General features: G+C 45.5%; 1 protein-coding gene across 1 annotated transcript in view; it reads left to right on the forward strand.

Annotated features, from left to right (window-relative positions):
* The window catches only part of creb5b (cAMP responsive element binding protein 5b), a 119,965-nt gene that overhangs the window by 90,572 nt on the left and 5,270 nt on the right, over positions 1 to 24,123 (forward strand). The window contains exons 8-10 of the mRNA XM_065027471.1: positions 5,744 to 6,178; positions 18,493 to 18,720; positions 22,277 to 22,385. Of these exons, the coding sequence (XP_064883543.1) occupies positions 5,744 to 6,178; positions 18,493 to 18,720; positions 22,277 to 22,385 (772 nt within the window). The remainder of the gene's footprint in view (positions 1 to 5,743; positions 6,179 to 18,492; positions 18,721 to 22,276; positions 22,386 to 24,123) is intronic.

Below are 24,123 nucleotides of genomic sequence, written 5' to 3' on the forward strand. Positions count from 1 at the left end.
AGGAGAGGGTTGATGTGCTCTTTATCTCTCTCACTCTCTCTCTCTGGCGTGGTTGTTAAAGAGACATGGAGGCTTGGAGAAGGCCTGGAGGAGGAGGCCTGGAGGAGGAGGCCTGGAGGAGGCATGGACAGACTGGACTGACTGAGATGGGGGAGATAGGGGAGAGAGAGAGAGGGGTAAAGGAATAGATGGACATTGGAGAGAGAAAACAGATGGAGAGAGACAGGAAATGGAGAGAGAGGAGATGAAGAGAGACAGGAGATGGAGAGAGAGGAGATGGAGAGAGAGGAGATGAGAGACAGGAGATGGAGAGAGACAGGAGATGGAGAGAGAGGAGATGAAGAGAGACAGGAGATGGAGAGAGAGGAGATGAAGAGAGACAGGAGATGGAGAGAGAGGAGATGAAGAGAGACAGGAGATGGAGAGAGACAGGAGATGGAGAGAGACAGGAGATGGAGAGAGAGGAGATGGAGAGAGACAGGAGATGAGAGAGAGGAGGAGAGAGACAGGAGATAGAGAGAGAGGAGATGGAGAGAGAGGAGATGAGAGACAGGAGATGGAGAGAGACAGGAGATGGAGAGAGACAGGAGATAGAGAGAGAGGAGATGGAGAGAGGAGGGGGAGAGAGGAGATGAAGAGAGACAGGAGATAGAGAGAGAGGAGATGGAGAGAGGAGATGAAGAGAGACAGGAGATAGAGAGAGAGGAGATGAAGAGAGCCAGGAGATGGAGAGAGACAGGAGATGGAGAGAGACAGGAGATGGAGAGAGACAGGAGATAGAGAGACAGGAGATAGAGAGAGAGACAGGAGATGGAGAGAGGAGGAGAGAGACAGGAGAGAGAGAGAGACAGGAGATGGAGAGAGAGGAGATGGAGAGAGACAGGAGATAGAGAGACAGGAGATAGAGAGAGAGACAGGAGATGGAGAGAGAGGAGGAGAGAGACAGGAGATAGAGAGAGAGGAGATGGAGAGAAAGGAGATGAGAGACAGGAGATGGAGAGAGACAGGAGATGGAGAGAGACAGGTATATTTGACCTCTCAGCTTCCCTATCAAATCTAAAAATCTCAAATAGAAAACCGAAGAAAATTAACAATAATGACAAATGGTTTGATGAAGAATGCAAAAATCTAAGAAAGAAATTGAGAAACCTGTCCAACCAAAAACATAGAGACCCGGAAAACCTGAGTCTACGCCTTCACTATGGTGAATCACTAAAACAATACAGAAATACACTACGGAAAAAGAAGGAACAGCATGTCAGAAATCAGCTAAATGCAATTGAAGAATACATAGACTCTAACCACTTCTGGGAAAATTGGAAAACACTAAACAAACAACAACACGAAGAATTATCTATCCAAAATGGAGATGTATGGGTAAACCACTTCTCCAATCTTTTTGGTTCTATAACAAAGAACAAAGAGCAAAAACATATACATGATCAAATACAGATCTTAGAATCAACTATTAAAGACTACCAGAACCCACTGGATTCTCCAATTACATTGAATGAGTTACAGGACAAAATAAAAACCCTTCAACCCAAAAAGGCCTGTGGTGTCGATGGTATCCTCAATGAAATGATCAAATATACAGACAACAAATTCCAATTGGCTATACTAAAACTCTTTAACATCATACTTAGCTCTGGCATCTTCCCCAATATTTGGAACCAAGGACTGATCACCCCAATCCACAAAAGTGGAGACAAATTTGACCCCAATAACTACCGTGGAATATGTGTCAACAGTAACCTTGGGAAAATCCTCTGCATTATTATTAACAGCAGACTCGTACATTTCCTCAATGAAAACAATGTACTGAGCAAATGTCAAATTGGCTTTTTACCAAATTACCGTACAACAGACCATGTATTCACCCTGCACACCCTAATTGACAACCAAACAAACCAAAACAAAGGCAAAGTCTTCTCATGCTTTGTTGATTTCAAAAAAGCCTTCGACTCAATCTGGCATGAGGGTCTGCTATACAAACTGATGGAAAGTGGTGTTGGGGGTAAAACATACGACATTATAAAATCCATGTACACAAACAACAAGTGTGCGGTTAAAATTGGCAAAAAACACACACATTTCTTCACACAGGGTCGTGGGGTTAGACAGGGATGCAGCTTAAGCCCCACCCTCTTCAACATATATATCAACGAATTGGCGCGGGCACTAGAAAAGTCTGCAGCACCCGGCCTCCCCTGCTAGAATCCGAAGTCAAATGTCTGCTGTTTGCTGATGATCTGGTGCTTCTGTCACCAACCAAGGAGGGCCTACAGCAGCACCTAGATCTTATGCACAGATTCTGTCAGACCTGGGCCCTGACAGTAAATCTCAGTAAGACCAAAATAATGGTGTTCCAAAAAGGTCCAGTCACCAGGACCACAAATACAAATTCCATCTAGACACTGTTGCCCTAGAGCACACAAAAAACTATACATACCTTGGCCTAAACATCAGCGCCACAGGTAACTTCCACAAAGCTGTGAACGATCTGAGAGACAAGGCAAGAAGGGCATTCTATGCCATCAAAAGAAACATAAATTTCAACATACCAATTAGGATTTGGCTAAAAATACTTGAATCAGTCATAGAGCCCATTGCCCTTTATGGTTGTGAGGTCTGGGGTCCGCTCACCAACCAAGACTTCACAAAATGGGACAAACACCAAATTGAGACTCTGCACGCAGAATTCTGCAAAAATATCCTCCGTGTACAACGTAAAACACCAAATAATGCATGCAGAGCAGAATTAGGCCGATACCCACTAATTATCAAAATCCAGAAAAGAGCCGTTAAATTCTACAACCACCTAAAAGGAAGCGATTCACAAACCTTCCATAACAAAGCCATCACCTACAGAGAGATGAACCTGGAGAAGAGTCCCCTAAGCAAGCTGGTCCTGGGGCTCTGTTCACAAACACAAACACACCCTACAGAGCCCCAGGACAACAGCACAATTAGACCCAACCAAATCACGAGAAAACAAAAAGATAATTACTTAACACATTGGAAAGAATTAACAAAAAAACAGAGCAAACTAGAATGCTATTTGGCCCTACACAGAGAGTACACAGCGGCAGAATACCTGACCACTGTGACTGACCCAACATTAAGGAAAGCTTTGACTATGTACAGACTCAGTGAGCATAGCCTTGCTATTGAGAAAGGCCGCCGTAGGCAGACATGGCTCTCAAGAGAAGACAGGCTATGTGCTCACTGCCCACAAAATGAGGTGGAAACTGAGCTGCACTTCCTAACCTCCTGCCCAATGTATGACCATATTAGAGAGACATATTTCCCCCAGATTACACAGATCCACAAAGAATTCGAAAACAAATCCAATTTTGAAAAACTCCCATATCTTTTGGGTGAAATTCCACAGTGTGCCATCACAGCAGCAAGATTTGTGACCTGTTGCCACGAGAAAAGGGCAACCAGTGAAGAACAAACACCATTGTAAATACAACCCATATTTATGCTTATTCATTTTATCTTGTGTCCTTTAACTATTTGTACATTGTATATATATATATAATATGACATTTGTAATGTCTTTACTGTTTTGAAACTTCTGTATGTGTAATGTTTACTGTTAATTTTTGTTGTTTTTCACTTTATATATTCACTTTGTATGTTGTCTACCTCACTTGCTTTGGCAATGTTAACACATGTTTCCCATGTCAATAAAGCCCTTGAATTGAATTGACAGGAGATAGAGAGAGACAGGAGATAGAGAGAGACATGAGATAGGGAGAGAGGAGATGGAGCGAGAGGAGATGAAGAGAGAGGATATGAAGAGAGACAGGAGATGGAGAGAGACAGGAGATGGAGAGAGACAGGAGATGGAGAGAGACATGAAATGGAGAGAGACAGGAGATAGAGAGAGACATGATATGGAGAGAGACAGGAGATGGAGAGAGAGGAGATGGAGAGAGACAGTAGATGGAGAGAGACAGGAGATGGAGATGGAGAGAGAGAGGAGATGGAGAGAGAGATGAGATAGAGAGAGAGGAGATGGAGAGAGAGGAGATGGAGAGAGAGATGAGATAGAGAGAGACAGGAGCTAGAGAGAGAGAGAGGAGATGGAGAGAGAAGAGATGGAGAGAGGAGATGGAGAGACAGGAGATGGAGAGAGACAGTAGATGGAGAGAGACAGTAGATGGAGAGAGACAGGAGATGGAGAGAGAGATGAGATAGAGAGAGACAGGAGCTAGAGAGAGAGAGAGGAGATGGAGAGAGAAGAGATGGAGAGAGGAGATGGAGAGACAGGAGATGGAGAGAGACAGTAGATGGAGAGAGACAGTAGATGGAGAGAGACAGGAGATGGAGAGAGACAGGAGATGGAGAGAGACAGGAGATGGAGAGAGAGACAGGAGCGAGAGAGAGGAGATTGAGAGTTAGCAGGCAACATAAGACTGACAAAACTGAATTGAATGGATTGACAATTTTAGTTAGTAAGTTTATAGATGTTGTGCAAATGATGAAAATCCCATTAACACTACCGTAAAGCTACAGTACAGTTCCTCTTTATGTTAAGTGAGCACCTTTCAGAATGAAGCCCCGGCCAATCCACTACAGTCATTACAGTGGCAGTCCCAGACTCAACACTCTCTCACACTGTTATTCCAAAACCTCCTCCCAAATGGAACAGAAAAATGAAAAGGTGCAGACATGTTTTAAAAAATATATTATGACTAAGTTAGTTCTCAGCAGATCAGACGTGCAGTGAGTGCAGCAGACACGTTTTGGAACTTGTATGTTTGCATTCGGATATGAGTGGGTGATTTTTCCCTTTCCTTGGGGGTTGTCTCTTTAAGTGTCTGCCCAAACAAACAGACACTTGAGGAGTGGTGTGGTGGGACTGGTAAACACCAGGAATACAAGAGCACCTTGAAAAGCCCTCTCTCTCTCCCTCTCTCACTGTCTCCCCTCTCTCTCTCTCTCTCTCTCTCTCTCTCTCTCTCTCTCTCTCTCTCTCTCTCTCTCTCTCTTTCACTGTCCCCTCTCTCTCTCTCTGGTCTCAGATCTTGGCCAGTTCTCAGAGCCTCTCAGTCTTAAGTAGACCACACGGTTAAAGCAACAAACCTGCCCCCATGAGTAAACATAGAACGAACAGACAGACAGACAGACAGATGGAGGCAGGCAGGCAGGCAGGCAGGCAGGCAGGCAGGCAGGCAGGCAGGCAGGCAGGCAGACAGACAGACAGATCCCTCATCCGTTAGACCTGGAGAGAGGATAGGAGAGAGGAAAGGAGAGAGAGATGGAGAAAGGAAAGGAGGGAGATGGACAGGGAGAGAGAGAGCAAGATCACTGTCTAAACTGAGAGAAAGGGATAGAGAGAGAGGAAGGCAGAGGGAAGGGAGTGAAAGAGTGAGATGGAAAGTAAGAATGCAGTAGAGAGAGAGAGAGAGACAGAGAGAGAGAGAGAGAGAGAGAGAGAGGGTGAGGGCTGTCAAGGCTCAGCTCTGGTTTGTACCTCAGCCGTGACGTGACATGTGGATGTACAGTATAAAGATGAATGCAGCATTGTATCGTCTCACAGTCAATAGTCAACACACTTTCAAATAACCTACAGTACCCGTTTCCAGTTAACTCAATGATAGACTGTGAAACAGACAAAGCCTAAAGAGATGAATCATTTAACTCTATGGTCTGGAATAGTAACCAGGAAGAACTCCTGTCCCTAATCCCAGTGAATGATAGAAACATGTTGTTGTTCTTCTCCATACAGAGACTGAAGGCGGCGCTAGCACACCACCCGGGAGCCATCGCCAACGGCAACATGAACAGCATGGGTCACATGATGGAAATGATGTCATCGCGGCAGCAGCAGGAGCAGGGGGGCGGCCACCACCACCTTCACCCCTCCCACCCTCACCAGCACCTGCCGGCTCCGCCCCACAGCCACGCCTACCAGCACCACCCCCACCATCACCACAGCGGCCACAGCCAGGGCGGACACCACCACCCACAGGGCCACAACCCCCATCACAACTCCCACCCGCCTCACCTCCACCCTGGGCACCCACACCAGACCTCACCCCCGCCTCACCTCCACCCTGGACACCCACACCAGACCTCACCCACGCCTCACCTCCACTCTGGACACTCACACCAGACGTCACCCCACCCTCCACTTCACTCTGGACCAGGGTCACATTCACAGGTTAGCACTCACAAGTGATTCTTTCCCCTAGCATAGGTACCGGAGCCAGAGGTAGAGGAAGGTAAATATCAGAACCATTCATGTATAGACAGAGGTTTATGAAGGTTTGTCACAAAACCAAAGCATGTCAAGTACCTACTAAAACCACATGTGAAGCCAAAAGCACCTACTTTAACCCAAACCAGAACAGTTCAGTCCTGTACTTTAACAGTCTGGTAGACAGACAGCCATTAGTGGTTTGGTTTAAATGCAGTAGAGGAAATGACATTACAAATTCACTGTAAAGCGCCGGGGCTGGTCAGACACATTTTCCTTCAGCCGTGGGCCGTGGCCATACTGCCAAGAAGAGGTTAGTTACCTGGCAACAGACACAAAGGTCAGTTTTTCCATTGAGGTTGGTCAGATCAGTCTCAGCGGTCAGGAGGGTCCGTTTTTCCATTGAGGTTGGTCAGATCAGTCTCAGCGGTCAGGAGGGTCAGTTTTTCCATTGAGGTTGGTCAGACCAGTCTCAGCGGTCAGGAGGGTCAGTTGGAGGTTGTAAACTGTCGGTGTAAAGGATCCTCAGGGCTTGTTTGGAAACAGGACTCCAGAGCTTCACCCTTAAACTTAAATACCTCACACACACTCATTTGGGGAGTTTAGGCCTTTACTCTGTTAGGTTGCCATAACATATATACTGGGCTTCAGTCAGTCAGTCCAGTGGTCACATGTTCCAGGTGTTGTAGGGTTAGGATAATGTACAGACCAGGGCTTCAGTCAGTCAGTCCAGTGGTCACAACATGTTCCAGGTGTTGTAGGGTTAGGATAATGTACAGACCAGGGCTTCAGTCAGTCCAGTGGTCACAACATGTTCCAGGTGTTGTAGGGTTAGGATAATGTACAGACCAGGGCTTCAGTCAGTCAGTCCAGTGGTCACAACATGTTCCAGGTGTTGTAGGGTTAGGATAATGTACAGACCAGAGCTTCAGTCAGTCCAGTGGTCACAACATGTTCCAGGTGTTGTAGGGTTAGGATAATGTACAGACCAGGGCTTCAGTCAGTCCAGTGGTCACATGTTCCAGGTGTTGTAGGGTTAGGATAATGTACAGACCAGGGCTTCAGTCAGTCAGTCCAGTGATCACAACATGTTCCAGGTGTTGTAGCGTTTGGATAATGTACAGACCAGGGCTTCAGTCAGTCAGTCCAGTGGTCACAACATGTTCCAGGTGTTGTAGGGTTAGGATAATGTACAGACCAGGGCTTCAGTCAGCCCAGTGATCACAACATGTTCCAGGTGTTGTAGGGTTAGGATAATGTACAGACCAGGGCTTCAGTCAGTCAGTCCAGTGGTCACATGTTCCAGGTGTTGTAGGGTTAGGATAATGTACAGACCAGGGCTTCAGTCAGTCAGCCCAGTGATCACAACATATTCCAGGTGTTGAAGGGTTAGGATAATGTACAGACCAGGGCTTCAGTCAGTCCAGTGGTCACAACATGTTCCAGGTGTTGTAGGGTTAGGATAATGTACAGACCAGGGCTTCAGTCAGTCAGTCCAGTGGTCACAACATGTTCCAGGTGTTGTAGGGTTAGGATAATGTACAGACCAGAGCTTCAGTCAGTCCAGTGGTCACAACATGTTCCAGGTGTTGTAGGGTTAGGATAATGTACAGACCAGGGCTTCAGTCAGCCCAGTGGTCACGACATGTTCCAGGTGTTGTAGGGTTAGGATAATGTACAGACCAGGGCTTCAGTCAGTCAGCCCAGTGGTCACAACATGTTCCAGGTGTTGTAGGGTTAGGATAATGTACAGACCAGGGCTTCAGTCAGTCAGTCCAGTGGTCACAACATGTTCCAGGTGTTGTAGGGTTAGGATAATGTACAGACCAGGGCTTCAGTCAGTCAGCCCAGTGGTCACAACATGTTCCAGGTGTTGTAGGGTTAGGATAATGTACAGACCAGGGCTTCAGTCAGTCAGTCCAGTGATCACAACATGTTCCAGGTGTTGTAGGGTTAGGATAATGTACAGACCAGGGCTTCAGTAAGTCCAGTGATAACAACATGTTCCAGGTGTTGTAGGGTTAGGATAATGTACAGACCAGGGCTTCAGTCAGTCAGTCCAGTGGTCACAACATGTTCCAGGTGTTGTAGGGTTAGGATAATGTACAGACCAGTGCTTCAGTCAGTCCAGTGGTCACAACATGTTCCAGGTGTTGTAGGGTTAGGATAATGTACAGACCAGGGCTTCAGTCAGTCCAGTGGTCACAACATGTTCCAGGTGTTGTAGGGTTAGGATAATGTACAGACCAGGGCTTCAGTCAGTCAGTCCAGTGGTCACAACATGTTCCAGGTGTTGTAGGGTTAGGATAATGTACAGACCAGAGCTTCAGTCAGTCCAGTGGTCACAACATGTTCCAGGTGTTGTAGGGTTAGGATAATGTACAGACCAGGGCTTCAGTCAGTCAGTCCAGTGGTCACATGTTCCAGGTGTTGTGTAGGGTTAGGATAATGTACAGACCAGGGCTTCAGTCAGTCAGCCCAGTGATCACAACCTGTTCCAGGTGTTGTAGGGTTAGGATAATGTACAGACCAGGGCTTCAATCAGTCAGTCCAGTGGTCACAACATGTTCCAGGTGTTGTAGGGTTAGGATAATGTGCAGACCAGGGCTTCAGTCAGTCAGTCCAGTGGTCACAACATGTTCCAGGTGTTGTAGGGTTAGGATAATGTACAGACCAGGGCTTCAGTCAGTCAGTCCAGTGGTCACAACATGTTCCAGGTGTTGTAGGGTTAGGATAATGTACAGACCAGGGCTTCAGTCAGTCAGCCCAGTGGTCACAACATGTTCCAGGTGTTGTAGGGTTAGGATAATGTGCAGACCAGGGCTTCAGTCAGTCAGTCCAGTGGTCACAACATGTTCCAGGTGTTGTAGGGTTAGGATAATGTACAGACCAGGGCTTCAGTCAGTCAGCCCAGTGGTCACAACATGTTCCAGGTGTTGTAGGGTTAGGATAATGTACAGACCAGGGCTTCAGTCAGTCAGTCCAGTGGTCACAACATGTTCCAGGTGTTGTAGGGTTAGGATAATGTACAGACCAGGGCTTCAGTCAGTCAGTCCAGTGGTCACAACATGTTCCAGGTGTTGTAGGGTTAGGATAATGTACAGACCAGGGCTTCAGTCAGTCCAGTGGTCACAACATGTTCCAGGTGTTGTAGGGTTAGGATAATGTACAGACCAGAGCTTCAGTCAGTCCAGTGGTCACAACATGTTCCAGGTGTTGTAGGGTTAGGATAATGTACAGACCAGGGCTTCAGTCAGTCAGTCAGTCCAGTGGTCACATGTTCCAGGTGTTGTAGGGTTAGGATAATGTACAGACCAGGGCTTCAGTCAGTCAGCCCAGTGATCACAACCTGTTCCAGGTGTTGTAGGGTTAGGATAATGTACAGACCAGGGCTTCAGTCAGTCAGTCCAGTGGTCACAACATGTTCAAGCTGTTGTAGGGTTAGGATAATGTACAGACCAGGGCTTCAGTCAGTCCAGTGGTCACAACATGTTCCAGGTGTTGTAGGGTTAGGATAATGTACAGACCAGGGCTTCAGTCAGTCCAGTGGTCACAACATGTTCCAGGTGTTGTAGGGTTAGGATAATGTACAGACCAGGGCTTCAGTCAGTCAGTCCAGTGGTCACAACATGTTCCAGGTGTTGCATGTTTAGGATAATGTACAGACCAGGGCTTCAGTCAGTCAGTCCAGTGATCACAACATGTTCCAGGTGTTGTAGCGTTTGGATAATGTACAGACCAGGGCTTCAGTCAGTCAGTCCAGTGGTCACATGTTCCAGGTGTTGTAGGGTTAGGATAATGTACAGACCAGGGCTTCAGTCAGTCAGCCCAGTGATCACAACATATTCCAGGTCTTGAAGGGTTAGGATAATGTACAGACCAGGGCTTCAGTCAGTCCAGTGGTCACAACATGTTCCAGGTGTTGTAGGGTTAGGATAATGTACAGACCAGGGCTTCAGTCAGTCAGTCCAGTGGTCACAACATGTTCCAGGTGTTGTAGGGTTAGGATAATGTACAGACCAGAGCTTCAGTCAGTCCAGTGGTCACAACATGTTCCAGGTGTTGTAGGGTTAGGATAATGTACAGACCAGGGCTTCAGTCAGCCCAGTGGTCACGACATGTTCCAGGTGTTGTAGGGTTAGGATAATGTACAGACCAGGGCTTCAGTCAGTCAGCCCAGTGGTCACAACATGTTCCAGGTGTTGTAGGGTTAGGATAATGTACAGACCAGGGCTTCAGTCAGTCAGTCCAGTGGTCACAACATGTTCCAGGTGTTGTAGGGTTAGGATAATGTACAGACCAGGGCTTCAGTCAGTCAGCCCAGTGGTCACAACATGTTCCAGGTGTTGTAGGGTTAGGATAATGTACAGACCAGGGCTTCAGTCAGTCAGTCCAGTGATCACAACATGTTCCAGGTGTTGTAGGGTTAGGATAATGTACAGACCAGGGCTTCAGTAAGTCCAGTGATAACAACATGTTCCAGGTGTTGTAGGGTTAGGATAATGTACAGACCAGGGCTTCAGTCAGTCAGTCCAGTGGTCACAACATGTTCCAGGTGTTGTAGGGTTAGGATAATGTACAGACCAGTGCTTCAGTCAGTCCAGTGGTCACAACATGTTCCAGGTGTTGTAGGGTTAGGATAATGTACAGACCAGGGCTTCAGTCAGTCCAGTGGTCACAACATGTTCCAGGTGTTGTAGGGTTAGGATAATGTACAGACCAGGGCTTCAGTCAGTCAGTCCAGTGGTCACAACATGTTCCAGGTGTTGTAGGGTTAGGATAATGTACAGACCAGAGCTTCAGTCAGTCCAGTGGTCACAACATGTTCCAGGTGTTGTAGGGTTAGGATAATGTACAGACCAGGGCTTCAGTCAGTCAGTCCAGTGGTCACATGTTCCAGGTGTTGTGTAGGGTTAGGATAATGTACAGACCAGGGCTTCAGTCAGTCAGCCCAGTGATCACAACCTGTTCCAGGTGTTGTAGGGTTAGGATAATGTACAGACCAGGGCTTCAATCAGTCAGTCCAGTGGTCACAACATGTTCCAGGTGTTGTAGGGTTAGGATAATGTGCAGACCAGGGCTTCAGTCAGTCAGTCCAGTGGTCACAACATGTTCCAGGTGTTGTAGGGTTAGGATAATGTACAGACCAGGGCTTCAGTCAGTCAGTCCAGTGGTCACAACATGTTCCAGGTGTTGTAGGGTTAGGATAATGTACAGACCAGGGCTTCAGTCAGTCAGCCCAGTGGTCACAACATGTTCCAGGTGTTGTAGGGTTAGGATAATGTGCAGACCAGGGCTTCAGTCAGTCAGTCCAGTGGTCACAACATGTTCCAGGTGTTGTAGGGTTAGGATAATGCACAGACCAGGGTTTCAGTCAGTCAGCCCAGTGGTCACAACATGTTCCAGGTGTTGTAGGGTTAGGATAATGTACAGACCAGGGCTTCAGTCAGTCAGTCCAGTGGTCACAACATGTTCCAGGTGTTGTAGGGTTAGGATAATGTACAGACCAGGGCTTCAGTCAGTCAGTCCAGTGGTCACAACATGTTCCAGGTGTTGTAGGGTTAGGATAATGTACAGACCAGGGCTTCAGTCAGTCAGCCCAGTGATCACAACATGTTCCAGGTGTTGTAGGGTTAGGATAATGTACAGACCAGGGCTTCAGTCAGTCAGTCCAGTGGTCACAACATGTTCCAGGTGTTTTGTAGGGTTAGGATAATGTACAGACCAGGGCTTCAGTCAGTCAGCCCAGTGGTCACAACATGTTCCAGGTGTTGTAGGGTTAGGATAATGTACAGACCAGGGCTTCAGTCAGTCCAGTGGTCACAACATGTTCCAGGTGTTGTAGGGTTAGGATAATGTACAGACCAGGGCTTCAGTCAGTCCAGTGGTCACAACATGTTCCAGGTGTTGTAGGGTTAGGATAATGTACAGACCAGGGCTTCAGTCAGTCAGTCCAGTGGTCACAACATGTTCCAGGTGTTGTAGGGTTAGGATAATGTACAGACCAGGGCTTCAGTCAGTCCAGTGGTCACAACATGTTCCAGGTGTTGTAGGGTTAGGATAATGTACAGACCAGGGCTTCAGTCAGTCCAGTGGTCACAACATGTTCCAGGTGTTGTAGGGTTAGGATAATGTACAGACCAGTGCTTCAGTCAGTCCAGTGGTCACAACATGTTCCAGGTGTTGTAGGGTTAGGATAATGTACAGACCAGGGCTTCAGTCAGTCAGTCCAGTGGTCACAACATGTTCCAGGTGTTGTAGGGTTAGGATAATGTACAGACCAGAGCTTCAGTCAGTCCAGTGGTCACAACATGTTCCAGGTGTTGTAGGGTTAGGATAATGTACAGACCAGGGCTTCAGTCAGTCAGTCCAGTGGTCACATGTTCCAGGTGTTGTAGGGTTAGGATAATGTACAGACCAGGGCTTCAGTCAGTCAGCCCAGTGATCACAACCTGTTCCAGGTGTTGTAGGGTTAGGATAATGTACAGACCAGGGCTTCAGTCAGTCAGTCCAGTGGTCACAACATGTTCCAGCTGTTGTAGGGTTAGGATAATGTACAGACCAGGGCTTCAGTCAGTCCAGTGGTCACAACATGTTCCAGGTGTTGTAGGGTTAGGATAATGTACAGACCAGGGCTTCAGTCAGTCCAGTGGTCACAACATGTTCCAGGTGTTGTAGGGTTAGGATAATGTACAGACCAGGGCTTCAGTCAGTCAGTCCAGTGGTCACAACATGTTCCAGGTGTTGCATGTTTAGGATAATGTACAGAGCTATAAGACTGGCCTGGGTTATTAGCACCTAGTCATGGAGAGCTGACAGAACACACAGCCGAGCATCAACTAACAATACATATAGTTATTTCTTTAGTTTTCACCTATATTTGACATTGATTCAAACATTTGTCCCAGGACTGATGTTGTGATGTTGACATGGAAGTTAGTGATGTAAATTACAATAAGGCCAAAGGTTAACTAAGACCCTTAATGTATATTTTACTGTTGAGCCATTCGGACCCCCCCCCCTGTATGTTCCAAAGATACCCTTCTGTTCCGTTAAAACATTACAACAACACTGGCTGTATACACAGCCGCCATCAGAGCAACTTGTATTTTCCACCATCCTCCTGAAAACGCTAATGATCTGAGGACTGAAAGCACTTGACCCATGCCAAGTATATGTCAGGACCAGTCAGTGGGCACACTGAGGGGTTTTTAGAAAGCAAAGCAGGCTCTTTCTGACTGTGTGTCTGTGAGGGTTAGGCTGAGTGGAGGTGGGCGGTGGAAAACACTGTCCTGACACTTCTTTAACAAGGCGGGCAGGGCTGCTCTGTAAATCAGTCCAGTTACTCACTCACTCACTCACTCACTCACTCACTCACTCACTCACTCACTCACCCACCTACTCCTGACTGACTGGCTGACTGACTGACTGGCTGACTGACTGACTGGCTGACTGACTGGCTGACTGACTGGCTGACTGGCTGACTGACTGACTGACTGGCTGACTGGCTGACTGACTGACTGACTGGCTGACTGACTGACTGACTGGCTGACTGGCTGGCTGACTGACTGACTGACTGACTGGCTGACTGACTGGCTGGCTGACTGACTGGCTGACTGACTGACGCCTTCAGATGGGGAAGAAGTGGTGGGGAGGGGGAGGCCACGTGGCATAGGCATAATTTTGTTTTTAGGGAAGTGGCTGTGAATAGTAATTTCAAGCAGGTAGAGTAGGGACTGTGAATAGTGACTTTAAACAGGTAGAGTAGGGACTGTGAATAGTGACTTTAAACAGGTAGAGTAGGGACTGTGAATAGTGACTTTAAACAGGTAGAGTAGGGACTGTGAATAGTGATTTTAAACAGGTAGAGTAGGGACTGTGAATAGTGATTTCAAACAGGTAGAGTAGGGACTGTGAATAGTAATTTCAAACAGGTAGGTAGACTGTGAATAGAGATTTTAAACAGGTAGAGTAGGGACTGTGAATAGTGACTTTAAACAGGTAGAGTAGGGACTGTGAATAGTAATTTCAAACAGGTAGGTAGACTGTGAATAGTGATTTTAAACAGGTAGAGTAGGGACTGTGAATAGTGACTTTACACAGGTAGAGTAGGGACTGTGAATAGTGACTTTACACATGTAGAGTAGGGACTGTGAATAGTGATTTTAAACAGGTAGAGTAGGGACTGTGAATAGTGATTTTACACAGGTAGAGTAGGGACTGTGAATAGTGACTTTACACATGTAGAGTAGGGACTGTGAATAGTGATTTTAAAATAGAGTAGGGACTGTGATTGATTTTAAACAGGTAGAGTAGGGACTGTGAATAGTGACTTTAAACAGGTAGGGTAGGGACTGTGAATAGTGACTTTAAACAGGTAGAGTAGGGACTGTGAATAGTGACTTTAAACAGGTAGAGTAGGGACTGTGAATAGTGACTTTAAACAGGTAGAGTAGGGACTGTGAATAGTAATTTCAAACAGGTAGAGTAGGGACTGTGAATAGTGATTTTAAACAGGTAGAGTAGGGACTGTGAATAGTGACTTTAAACAGGTAGAGTAGGGACTGTGAATAGTAACTTTACACAGGTAGAGTAGGGACTGTGAATAGTGACTTTACACATGTAGAGTAGGGACTGTGAATAGTGATTTTAAACAGGTAGAGTAGGGACTGTGAATAGTGATTTTAAACAGGTAGAGTAGGGACTGTGAATAGTGACTTTAAACAGGTAGGGTAGGGACTGTGAATAGTGACTTTAAACAGGTAGAGTAGGGACTGTGAATAGTGACTTTAAACAGGTAGAGTAGGGACTGTGAATAGTGATTTTAAACAGGTAGAGTAGGGACTGTGAATAGTGACTTTACACAGGTAGAGTAGGGACTGTGAATAGTGACTTTAAACAGGTAGAGTAGGGACTGTGAATAGTAATTTCAAACAGGTAGAGTAGGGACTGTGAATAGTAATTTCAAACAGGTAGGTAGACTGTGAATAGAGATTTTAAACAGGTAGAGTAGGGACTGTGAATAGTGACTTTAAACAGGTAGAATAGGGACTGTGAATAGTAATTTCAAACATGTAGGTAGACTGTGAATAGTGATTTTAAACAGGTAGAGTAGGGACTGTGAATAGTGACTTTACACAGGTAGAGTAGGGACTGTGAATAGTGACTTTACACATGTAGAGTAGGGACTGTGAATAGTGATTTTAAACAGGTAGAGTAGGGACTGTGAATAGTGATTTTAAACAGGTAGAGTAGGGACTGTGAATAGTGACTTTAAACAGGCAGAGTAGGGACTGTGAATAGTGACGTTAAACAGGCAGAGTAGGGACTGTGAATAGTGACTTTAAACAGGTAGAGTAGGGACTGTGAATAGTGACTTTAAACAGGTAGAGTATGGACTGTGAATAGTAGTTTCAAACAGGTAGGTAGACTGTGAATAGTGATTTTAAACAGGTAGAGTAGGGACTGTGAATAGTGACTTTACACAGGTAGAGTAGGGACTGTGAATAGTGACTTTACACATGTAGAGTAGGGACTGTGAATAGTGATTTTAAACAGGTAGAGTAGGGACTGTGAATAGTGACTTTAAACAGGCAGAGTAGGGACTGTGAATAGTGACGTTAAACAGGCAGAGTAGGGACTGTGAATAGTGACTTTAAACAGGTAGAGTAGGGACTGTGAATAGTGACTTTAAACAGGTAGAGTAGGGACTGTGAATAGTGACTTTAAAAAGGCAGAGTAGGGACTGTGAATAGTGACTTTAAACAGGTAGAGTAGGGACTGTGAATAGTGACTTTAAACAGGTAGAGTAGGGACTGTGAATAGTGACTTTAAACAGGTAGAGTAGGGACTGTGAATAGTGACTTTAAACAGGTAGTTTAGGGACTGTGAATAGTAATTTCAAACAGGTAGAGTAGGGACTGTGAATAGTGACTTTAAACAGGTAGAGTAGGGACTGTGAATAGTGACTTTAAACAGGTAGAGTAGGGACTATGAATAGTGATTTTAAACAGGTAGAGTAGGGACTGTGAATAGTGATCCTTGTCAAACCCCATTCAAAAGGGTCGGTCTCTAGACTGTATGATGTGCTACAGGCCCACATAGAGGTATCCACAGACACCATTAAAGGGGCTTGGGAACAAGAACTTGGGTCAGAAATCTCAGATGAGGACTGGGTAGAAGCTCTCAGGAATATAAACCACAGTTCAGTGAATGCCAGATACAACCTTGTACAGTTTAAGGTGATACACAGGTTACATTACTCAAAAGTGAAACTGCATAAAATATTCCCGGACACCTCACCACTGTGTGAGAGGTGCAAGCAGGATGAGGGGATGTTGACCCACTTATTCTGGACATGTCCTAAGTTACATGCTTACTGGGCTCTCATTTTTGATAACTTATCTAGAGCCTTTGATAGAATTCTAGCCCCAGACCCATTGATCGCTCTGTTTGGTACAGTTGATGGGAATAACCAGGAAGGGAAAGCTGTCTCTCTTTGTACTCTATTAGCCAAAAGGCTCATATTGCAATTTTGGAAACTGGAGACTGTACCTACCTTTGAAATGTGGTTATGGGATTTAGGGAATGTAATACATATGGAAAAGATTCTATGCAATACCTCCAATAGAAGTCCAATGTTTTACACAATATGTCAGCTGATACAGGATAAATGGTCTAGTCCCGCTTCATAACTGGGTTGATGATCTGCTGCTACTCTGTGCTGTACACTCAATATTTATGTACCACCTAATAGGATTTTGTTTTATTTTGTGTATGTGTGAGTTAAGTTTTGTTTTGTCCTCTAAATTGGCCGTCCCATTCAACAGTACAACGAATGTCATTGTTAGTATTGCTGTCTTTTTTATTATATTTTTTATTGTAAAATAATAAACATATTATTTTTAAAAAACAAGGAAAAGTAGGGACTGTGAATAGTGACTTTAAACAGGCAGAGTAGGGACTGTGAATAGTGACTTTAAACAGGCAGAGTAGGGACTGTGAATAGTGACTTTAAACAGGCAGAGTAGGGACTGTGAATAGTGACTTTAAACAGGTAGAGTAGGGACTGTGAATAGTGACTTTAAACAGGCAGAGTAGGGACTGTGAATAGTGACTTTAAACAGGTAGAGTAGGGACTGTGAATAGTGACTTTAAACAGGTAGAGTAGGGACTGTGAATAGTGACTTTAAACAGGCAGAGTAGGGACTGTGAATAGTGACTTTAAACAGATAGAGAAGGGACTGTGAATAGTGACGTTAAACAGGCAGAGTAGGGACTGTGAATAGTGACTTTAAACAGGCAGAGTAGGGACTGTGAATAGTGACTTTAAACAGATAGAGTAGGGACTGTGAATAGTGACTTTAAACAGGTAGAGTAGGGACTGTGAATAGTGATTTTAAACAGGCAGAGTAGGGACTGTGAATAGTGACTTTAAACAGATAGAGTAGGGACTGTGAATAGTGACGTTAAACAGGCAGAGTAGGGACTGTGAATAGTGACTTTAAACAGGCAGAGTAGGGACTGTGAATAGTGACTTTAAACAGGCAGAGTAGGGACTGTGAATAGTGACTTTAAACAGGTAGAGAAGGGACTGTGAATAGTGACTTTAAACAGATAGAGAAGGGACTGTGAATAGTGACTTTAAACAGGCAGAGTAGGGACTGTGAATAGTGACTTTAAACAGGCAGAGTAGGGACTGTGAATAGTGACTTTAAACAGGCAGAGTAGGGACTGTAGAGTAGGGACTGTGAATAGTGACTTTAAACAGGTAGAGTAGGGACTGTGAATAGTGACTTTAAACAGATAGAGTAGGGACTGTGAATAGTGACTTTAAACAGATAGAGTAGGGACTGTGAATAGTGATTTTAAACAGATAGAGTAGGGACTGTGAATAGTGACTTTAAACAGGCAGAGTAGGGACTGTGAATAGTGACTTTAAACAGGCAGAGTAGGGACTGTGAATAGTGACTTTAAACAGGCAGAGTAGGGACTGTGAATAGTGACTTTAAACAGATAGAGTAGAAGTAAGAACCAGGAGGGTACAACCAATTCAGCTAGGTTAAGACTTTCACGAGATGTTAGGGTAGATGAAACATGGAAATGAGACAGTTGAAGTCCTTCTTAGTGACCTGTAAATGCAGAAGACACATTTCAGTTGAAGGCATTCAGTTGTACAACTGACTAGGTGTCCCCCTTTCCTTTCCCATTTGTGTGTGTGACCTTGTTCTCTCTCTGTCTCTCTCTCTGTCTCTCTCTCTCTCTCTCTCTCTCTCTAGTTGTCGCCGGCGGCCCAGCAGATGCAGCCGAGCCAGACGATGCAGTCTCCGACCTCTAGCGGTGGGCGCCGCAGGCGGACGGTAGACGAGGACCCTGACGAACGGCGGCGGAAGTTTCTGGAGAGAAACCGAGCGGCGGCCACGCGATGCAGACAGAAGAGGAAAGTATGGGTGGTGTCACTGGAGAAGAAGGCTGAAGAGCTGACCCAGACCAACATGCAACTTCTGGTAGGATATATGTGGACGAGATGGTTATGTCGCAAATGGCACCCTTGTCCCTATTTAATGCACTACTTTTGACCAGGGCCCATAGGGCTCATAGAGCTCTGGTCAAAAGTAGTGAGCTTATATAGGGAATATGGTGCTATTTGGGACGTGTTGTAGGTCTTCACATTAGACTTTTATGTTCCAAAAGCAGGGAGATGTAGTAAATAAGTTCTCCACTGCAGGGCCACACACCTTTGATGGGGCAGGTGCTCAGAGTGAAAACACTTGTTCTGCTACTGACAGAGGCGACCTGCAGCAGCCCCCTTCCCTGAAAAGACACTAAACATTTCATAAAAAGTCATTTGTTTGAAAAAACAGCATTTCACTACACCTGCAATAACATCTGCTAAATATGTGTATGTGACCAATAAAATTAGAGGGACCTTTTTTTTCATAAGAGGGCAAAAGGCCAGATGCTCCAGCACCCCTAGAGCTCCATCTGTGTACGTGCCTGCACCACTGTGTACAGCATTCTAAATAAAGTTTAGTGAATTGAATTGAATGCTGCTCAACTCTTGTAAAAGTTAGGTAGCACCCATCTCCCACCCAGACCTTCTTTCTTTCTCCAACTCTAACAATGGTTGTTTTCCTTTCATCCACACGTCTCTGCTTATCTATAGTTCAGATCATGAAGACCAAACACTTTCAATGTGTTTGATGTTCTTTCAGCCTGGGAGGAGAACTGCTCCACTAAACTCAGACATACTGCCACTCTCCCTTGTTATAGTTATAGGGGCTTGTTGTAGTTCAGTCTGTTGTTCCGTAGGGGCTTGTTGTAGTTCAGTCTGTTGTTCCGTAGGGGCTTGTTGTAGTTCAGTCTGTTGTTCCGTAGGGGCTTGTTGTAGTTCAGTCTGTTGTCCCGTAGGGGCTTGTTGTAGTTCAGTCTGTTGTTCCGTAGGGGCTTGTTGTAGTTCAGTCTGTTGTCCCGTAGGGGCTTGTTGTAGTTCAGTCTGTTGTCCCGTAGGGGCTTGTTGTAGTTCAGTCTGTTGTTCCGTAGGGGCTTGTTGTAGTTCAGTCTGTTGTTCCGTAGGGGCTTGTTGTAGTTCAGTCTGTTGTTCCGTAGGGGCTTGTTGTAGTTCAGTCTGTTGTCCCGTAGCGGCTTGTTGTAGTTCAGTCTGTTGTTCCGTAGGGGCTTGTTGTAGTTCAGTCTGTTGTTCCGTAGGGGCTTGTTGTAGTTCAGTCTGTTGTTCCGTAGGGGCTTGTTGTAGTTCAGTCTGTTGTTCCGTAGGGGCTTGTTGTAGTTCAGTCTGTTGTTCCGTAGGGGCTGTTGTTGTAGTTCAGTCTGTTGTTCCGTAGGGGCTTGTTGTAGTTCAGTCTGTTGTTCTTGTTGTAGTTCGTCTGTTGTTCCGGGGCTTGTTGTAGTTCAGTCTGTTGTTCCGTAGGGGCTTGTTGTAGTTCAGTCTGTTGTTCCGTAGGGGCTTGTTGTAGTTCAGTCTGTTGTTCCGTAGGGGCTTGTTGTAGTTCAGTCTGTTGTTCCGTAGCGGCTTGTTGTAGTTCAGTCTGTTGTTCCGTAGGGGCTTGTTGTAGTTCAGTCTGTTGTTCCGTAGGGTTCAGCTTGTTGTAGTTCAGTCTGTTGTTCCGTAGGGGCTTGTTGTAGTTCAGTCTGTTGTTCCGTAGGGGCTTGTTGTAGTTCAGTCTGTTGTTCCGTAGGGGCTTGTTGTAGTTCAGTCTGTTGTTCCGTAGGGGCTTGTTGTAGGCTTGTTGTAGTTCAGTCTGTTGTTCCGTTAGGGGCTTGTTGTAGTTCAGTCTGTTGTTCCGTAGGGGCTTGTTGTAGTTCAGTCTGTTGTTCCGTAGGGGCTTGTTGTAGTTCAGTCTGTTGTTCCGTAGGGGCTTGTTGTAGTTCAGTCTGTTGTTCCGTAGTTCAGTCTGTTGCTTGTTGTAGTTCAGTCTGTTGTTCCGTAGGGGCTTGTTGTAGTTCAGTCTGTTGTTCCGTAGGTTGGCTTGTTGTAGTTCAGTCTGTTGTTCCGTAGGGGCTTGTTGTAGTTCAGTCTGTTGTTCCGTAGGGGCTTGTTGTTAGTTCAGTCTGTTGTTCCGTAGGGGCTTGTTGTAGTTCAGTCTGTTGTTCCGTAGGGGCTTGTTGTAGTTCAGTCTGTTGTTCCGTCAGGGGCTTGTTGTAGTTCAGTCTGTTGTTCCGTAGGGCTTGTTGTAGTTCAGTCTGTTGTTCCGTAGTCTGTTGTTCCGTAGCGGCTTGTTGTAGGCTTGTTGTAGTTCAGTCTGTTGTTCCGTAGGGGCTTGTTGTAGTTCAGTCTGTTGTTCCGTAGGGGCTTGTTGTAGTTCAGTCTGTTGTTCCGTAGGGGCTTGTTGTAGTTCAGTCTGTTGTTCCGTAGGGGCTTGTTGTAGTTCAGTCTGTTGTTCCGTAGGGGCTTGTTGTAGTTCAGTCTGTTGTTCCGTAGGGGCTTGTTGTAGTTCAGTCTGTTGTTCCGTAGGGGCTTGTTGTAGTTCAGTCTGTTGTTCCGTTCAGGGGCTTGTCAGTCTGTTGTTCAGTCTGTTGTTCCGTAGGGGCTTGTTGTAGTTCAGTCTGTTGTTCCGTAGGGGCTTGTTGTAGTTCAGTCTGTTGTTCCGTAGCGGCTTGTTGTATTTCAGTCTGTTGTTCCGTAGGGGCTTGTTGTAGTTCAGTCTATTGTTCCGTAGGGGCTTGTTGTAGTTCAGTCTGTTGTTCCGTAGGGGCTTGTTGTAGTTCAGTCTGTTGTTCCGTAGGGGCTTGTTGTAGTTCAGTCTGTTGTTCCGTAGGGGCTTGTTGTAGTTCAGTCTGTTGTTCCGTAGGGGCTTGTTGTAGTTCAGTCTGTTGTTCCGTAGGGGCTTGTTGTAGTTCAGTCTGTTGTTCTGTAGGGGCTTGTTGTAGTTCAGTCTGTTGTTCCGTAGGGGCTTGTTGTAGTTCAGTCTTTTGTTCCGTAGGGGCTTGTTGTAGTTCAGTCTGTTGTCCCGTAGCGGCTTGTTGTAGTTCAGTCTGTTGTTCCGTAGGGGCTTGTTGTAGTTCAGTCTGTTGTTCCGTAGGGGCTTGTTGTAGTTCAGTCTGTTGTTCCGTAGGGGCTTGTTGTAGTTCTAGGAGGCAGACACTCAGAGATACAGACAATTTTCAACCATAAATCAAAACCAGCCCCTGAAATGATGTCTGTCTTTTGACATTCCTAACAATGAGCTGGTTAATTTATTTGTCATAGTTGTATTAAATTCCAATTAAGATTGAAATCTTAATCCTGTAATTGTACATGGTTTTAGCAATGATAATACACTTAATCGCAATCTTGATGCAGAATGTTTATTGTGAGTTTTGCAGTGAGGCTTAAACAAGCTATTTTCCTTTTATAAAAAATGTGCCTTTATCAAGAATCTATTCAACAACAAAAAAAGCTGAATTTATTCACCAAGCAAAGATAATCACTCAGTCCAGCTAACAGTAAATCTCTCTTATTGTGCTCAAAATGTGTGTCGGGTGGGTAACTGTAAAGCACTTTGTGGAAACTGCTGATGTAAAAGGGGCTTTATTAAACACATTTGATTGATTGCTTGTTGTCAGAATGAGGTGACCATGCTGAAGAACGAGGTGACCCAACTCAAGCAGCTCCTCCTCACCCATAAAGACTGCCCCATCACCACTCTGCAGAAAGACTCCCAAGGTTACCTCAGTGAGTAGCTTGTTTGCACGCACGCACACACACACACACACACACACACAAAAAACACCAAAACACACACACACACACACACACTCATCCCTGTGCCGTATCACTAGTATACAGCTAAACCTGCATAGAGAACCTTCCCAGTTCTCCAGCCATACAGTGTCTGTGTGTATGAGTTAGAAGCAGTCCTGAGGTTAGGGTGCCCAGTCCAGGGTGGTGACAGTCAAGACATCCTGTCCCACACTCACCACACTATGAGGACATATGGATCCTGCCATGTGTATCACACAGGGTGCACGGATGCTGGCAGGAGCCACGCTATTTCATGGATGTGGGGGAGAGAGGCACTAGGATACCACCCGGCCTGGAAGTCTGGTACTGGTCATTACAACCCCAGAATATGAGGCCTGTTTTTCCATCAGAAGTGGACTGGAGTCATAGAACTAAACCACAGGTCGCTGCAGAGATTCCACTGAAAAAAGATGTCACAGACTAACGACCGGCGTCCAAACTCCCATGTTCAGTCCTGCTGGTCCCGGTCCCCCTGCTGGTTATTGGACTGTTCCACAGCAGCAGACTATGACATCAGGACCCTCTGATATGGATAGGAGTGACATTTCCATGTAATTAGGAGAAGGCAGAAGGCTGTGCTGTGAGGCTTCAGCAGACAGACAGGGGAAAAGCAGGCTCACTTCCCCTCACACTGCCCTGCTCTCACTGGCTCCTTGTTTAGAGGGTGAGTAGACTGGGCTGACTGACTGGGAGAGACTTGCATTGATAAGCCCAGTCTATCTGTGTACAGATGTCACTCCTAGTATGTTGTGAAACTGTATCAAGCATGTTTTCAAAGGGATAAAAAGGTTTTAAAATGCATGTTTATTTGACCCTTTTCATACATAGGATGCAGCTACAGTAACGGGTGGATAATTGATAACCTTTCAGACAGTAGAATTCTGCTCCGGCATAGAATGTTCTATTGTTTCCCTGACAACAATAAACATTGATTGATGGGGCGGCAGGTAGCCTAGTGGTTAGAGAGTTGGACTTGTAACCGAAGGGTTGCAAGATCGAATCCTCAAGCTGACATGGTAAAAATCTGCCGTTCTGCCCCTGAACAAGGCAGTCAACCCACTGTTCCTAGGCTGTCATTGAAAATAAGAATTTGTTCTTTTTTATTTCACCTTTATTTAACCAGGTAGGCAAGTTGAGAACAAGTTCTCATTTACAATTGCGACCTGGCCAAGATAAAGCAAAGCAGTTCGACACATACAACGACACAGAGTTACACATGGAGTAAAACAAACATACAGTCAATAATACAGTATATAAACAAGTCTATATACGATGTGAGCAAATGAGGTGAGATAAGGGAGGTAAACGCAAAAAAAAGGCCATGGTGGCAAAGTAAATACAATATAGCAAGTAAAACACTGGAATGGTAGATCTGCAATGGAAGAATGTGCAAAGTAGAAATAAAAATAATGGGGTGCAAAGGAGCAAAATAAAGAAAATAAATACAGTAGGGAAAGAGGTAGTTGTTTGGGCTAAATTATAGGTGGGCTATGTACAGGTGCAGTAATCTGTGAGCTGCTCTGACAGTTGGTGCTTAAAGCTAGTGAGGGAGATAAGTGTTTCCAGTTTCAGAGATTTTTGTAGTTCGTTCCAGTCGTTGGCAGCAGAGAACTGGAAGGAGAGGTGGCCAAAGAAAGAATTGGTTTTGGGGGTGACTAGAGAGATATAC

Source organism: Oncorhynchus nerka, linkage group LG14 (genome assembly GCF_034236695.1).
Source record: "Oncorhynchus nerka isolate Pitt River linkage group LG14, Oner_Uvic_2.0, whole genome shotgun sequence".
NCBI classification, from domain to species: Eukaryota; Metazoa; Chordata; class Actinopteri; order Salmoniformes; family Salmonidae; genus Oncorhynchus; species Oncorhynchus nerka.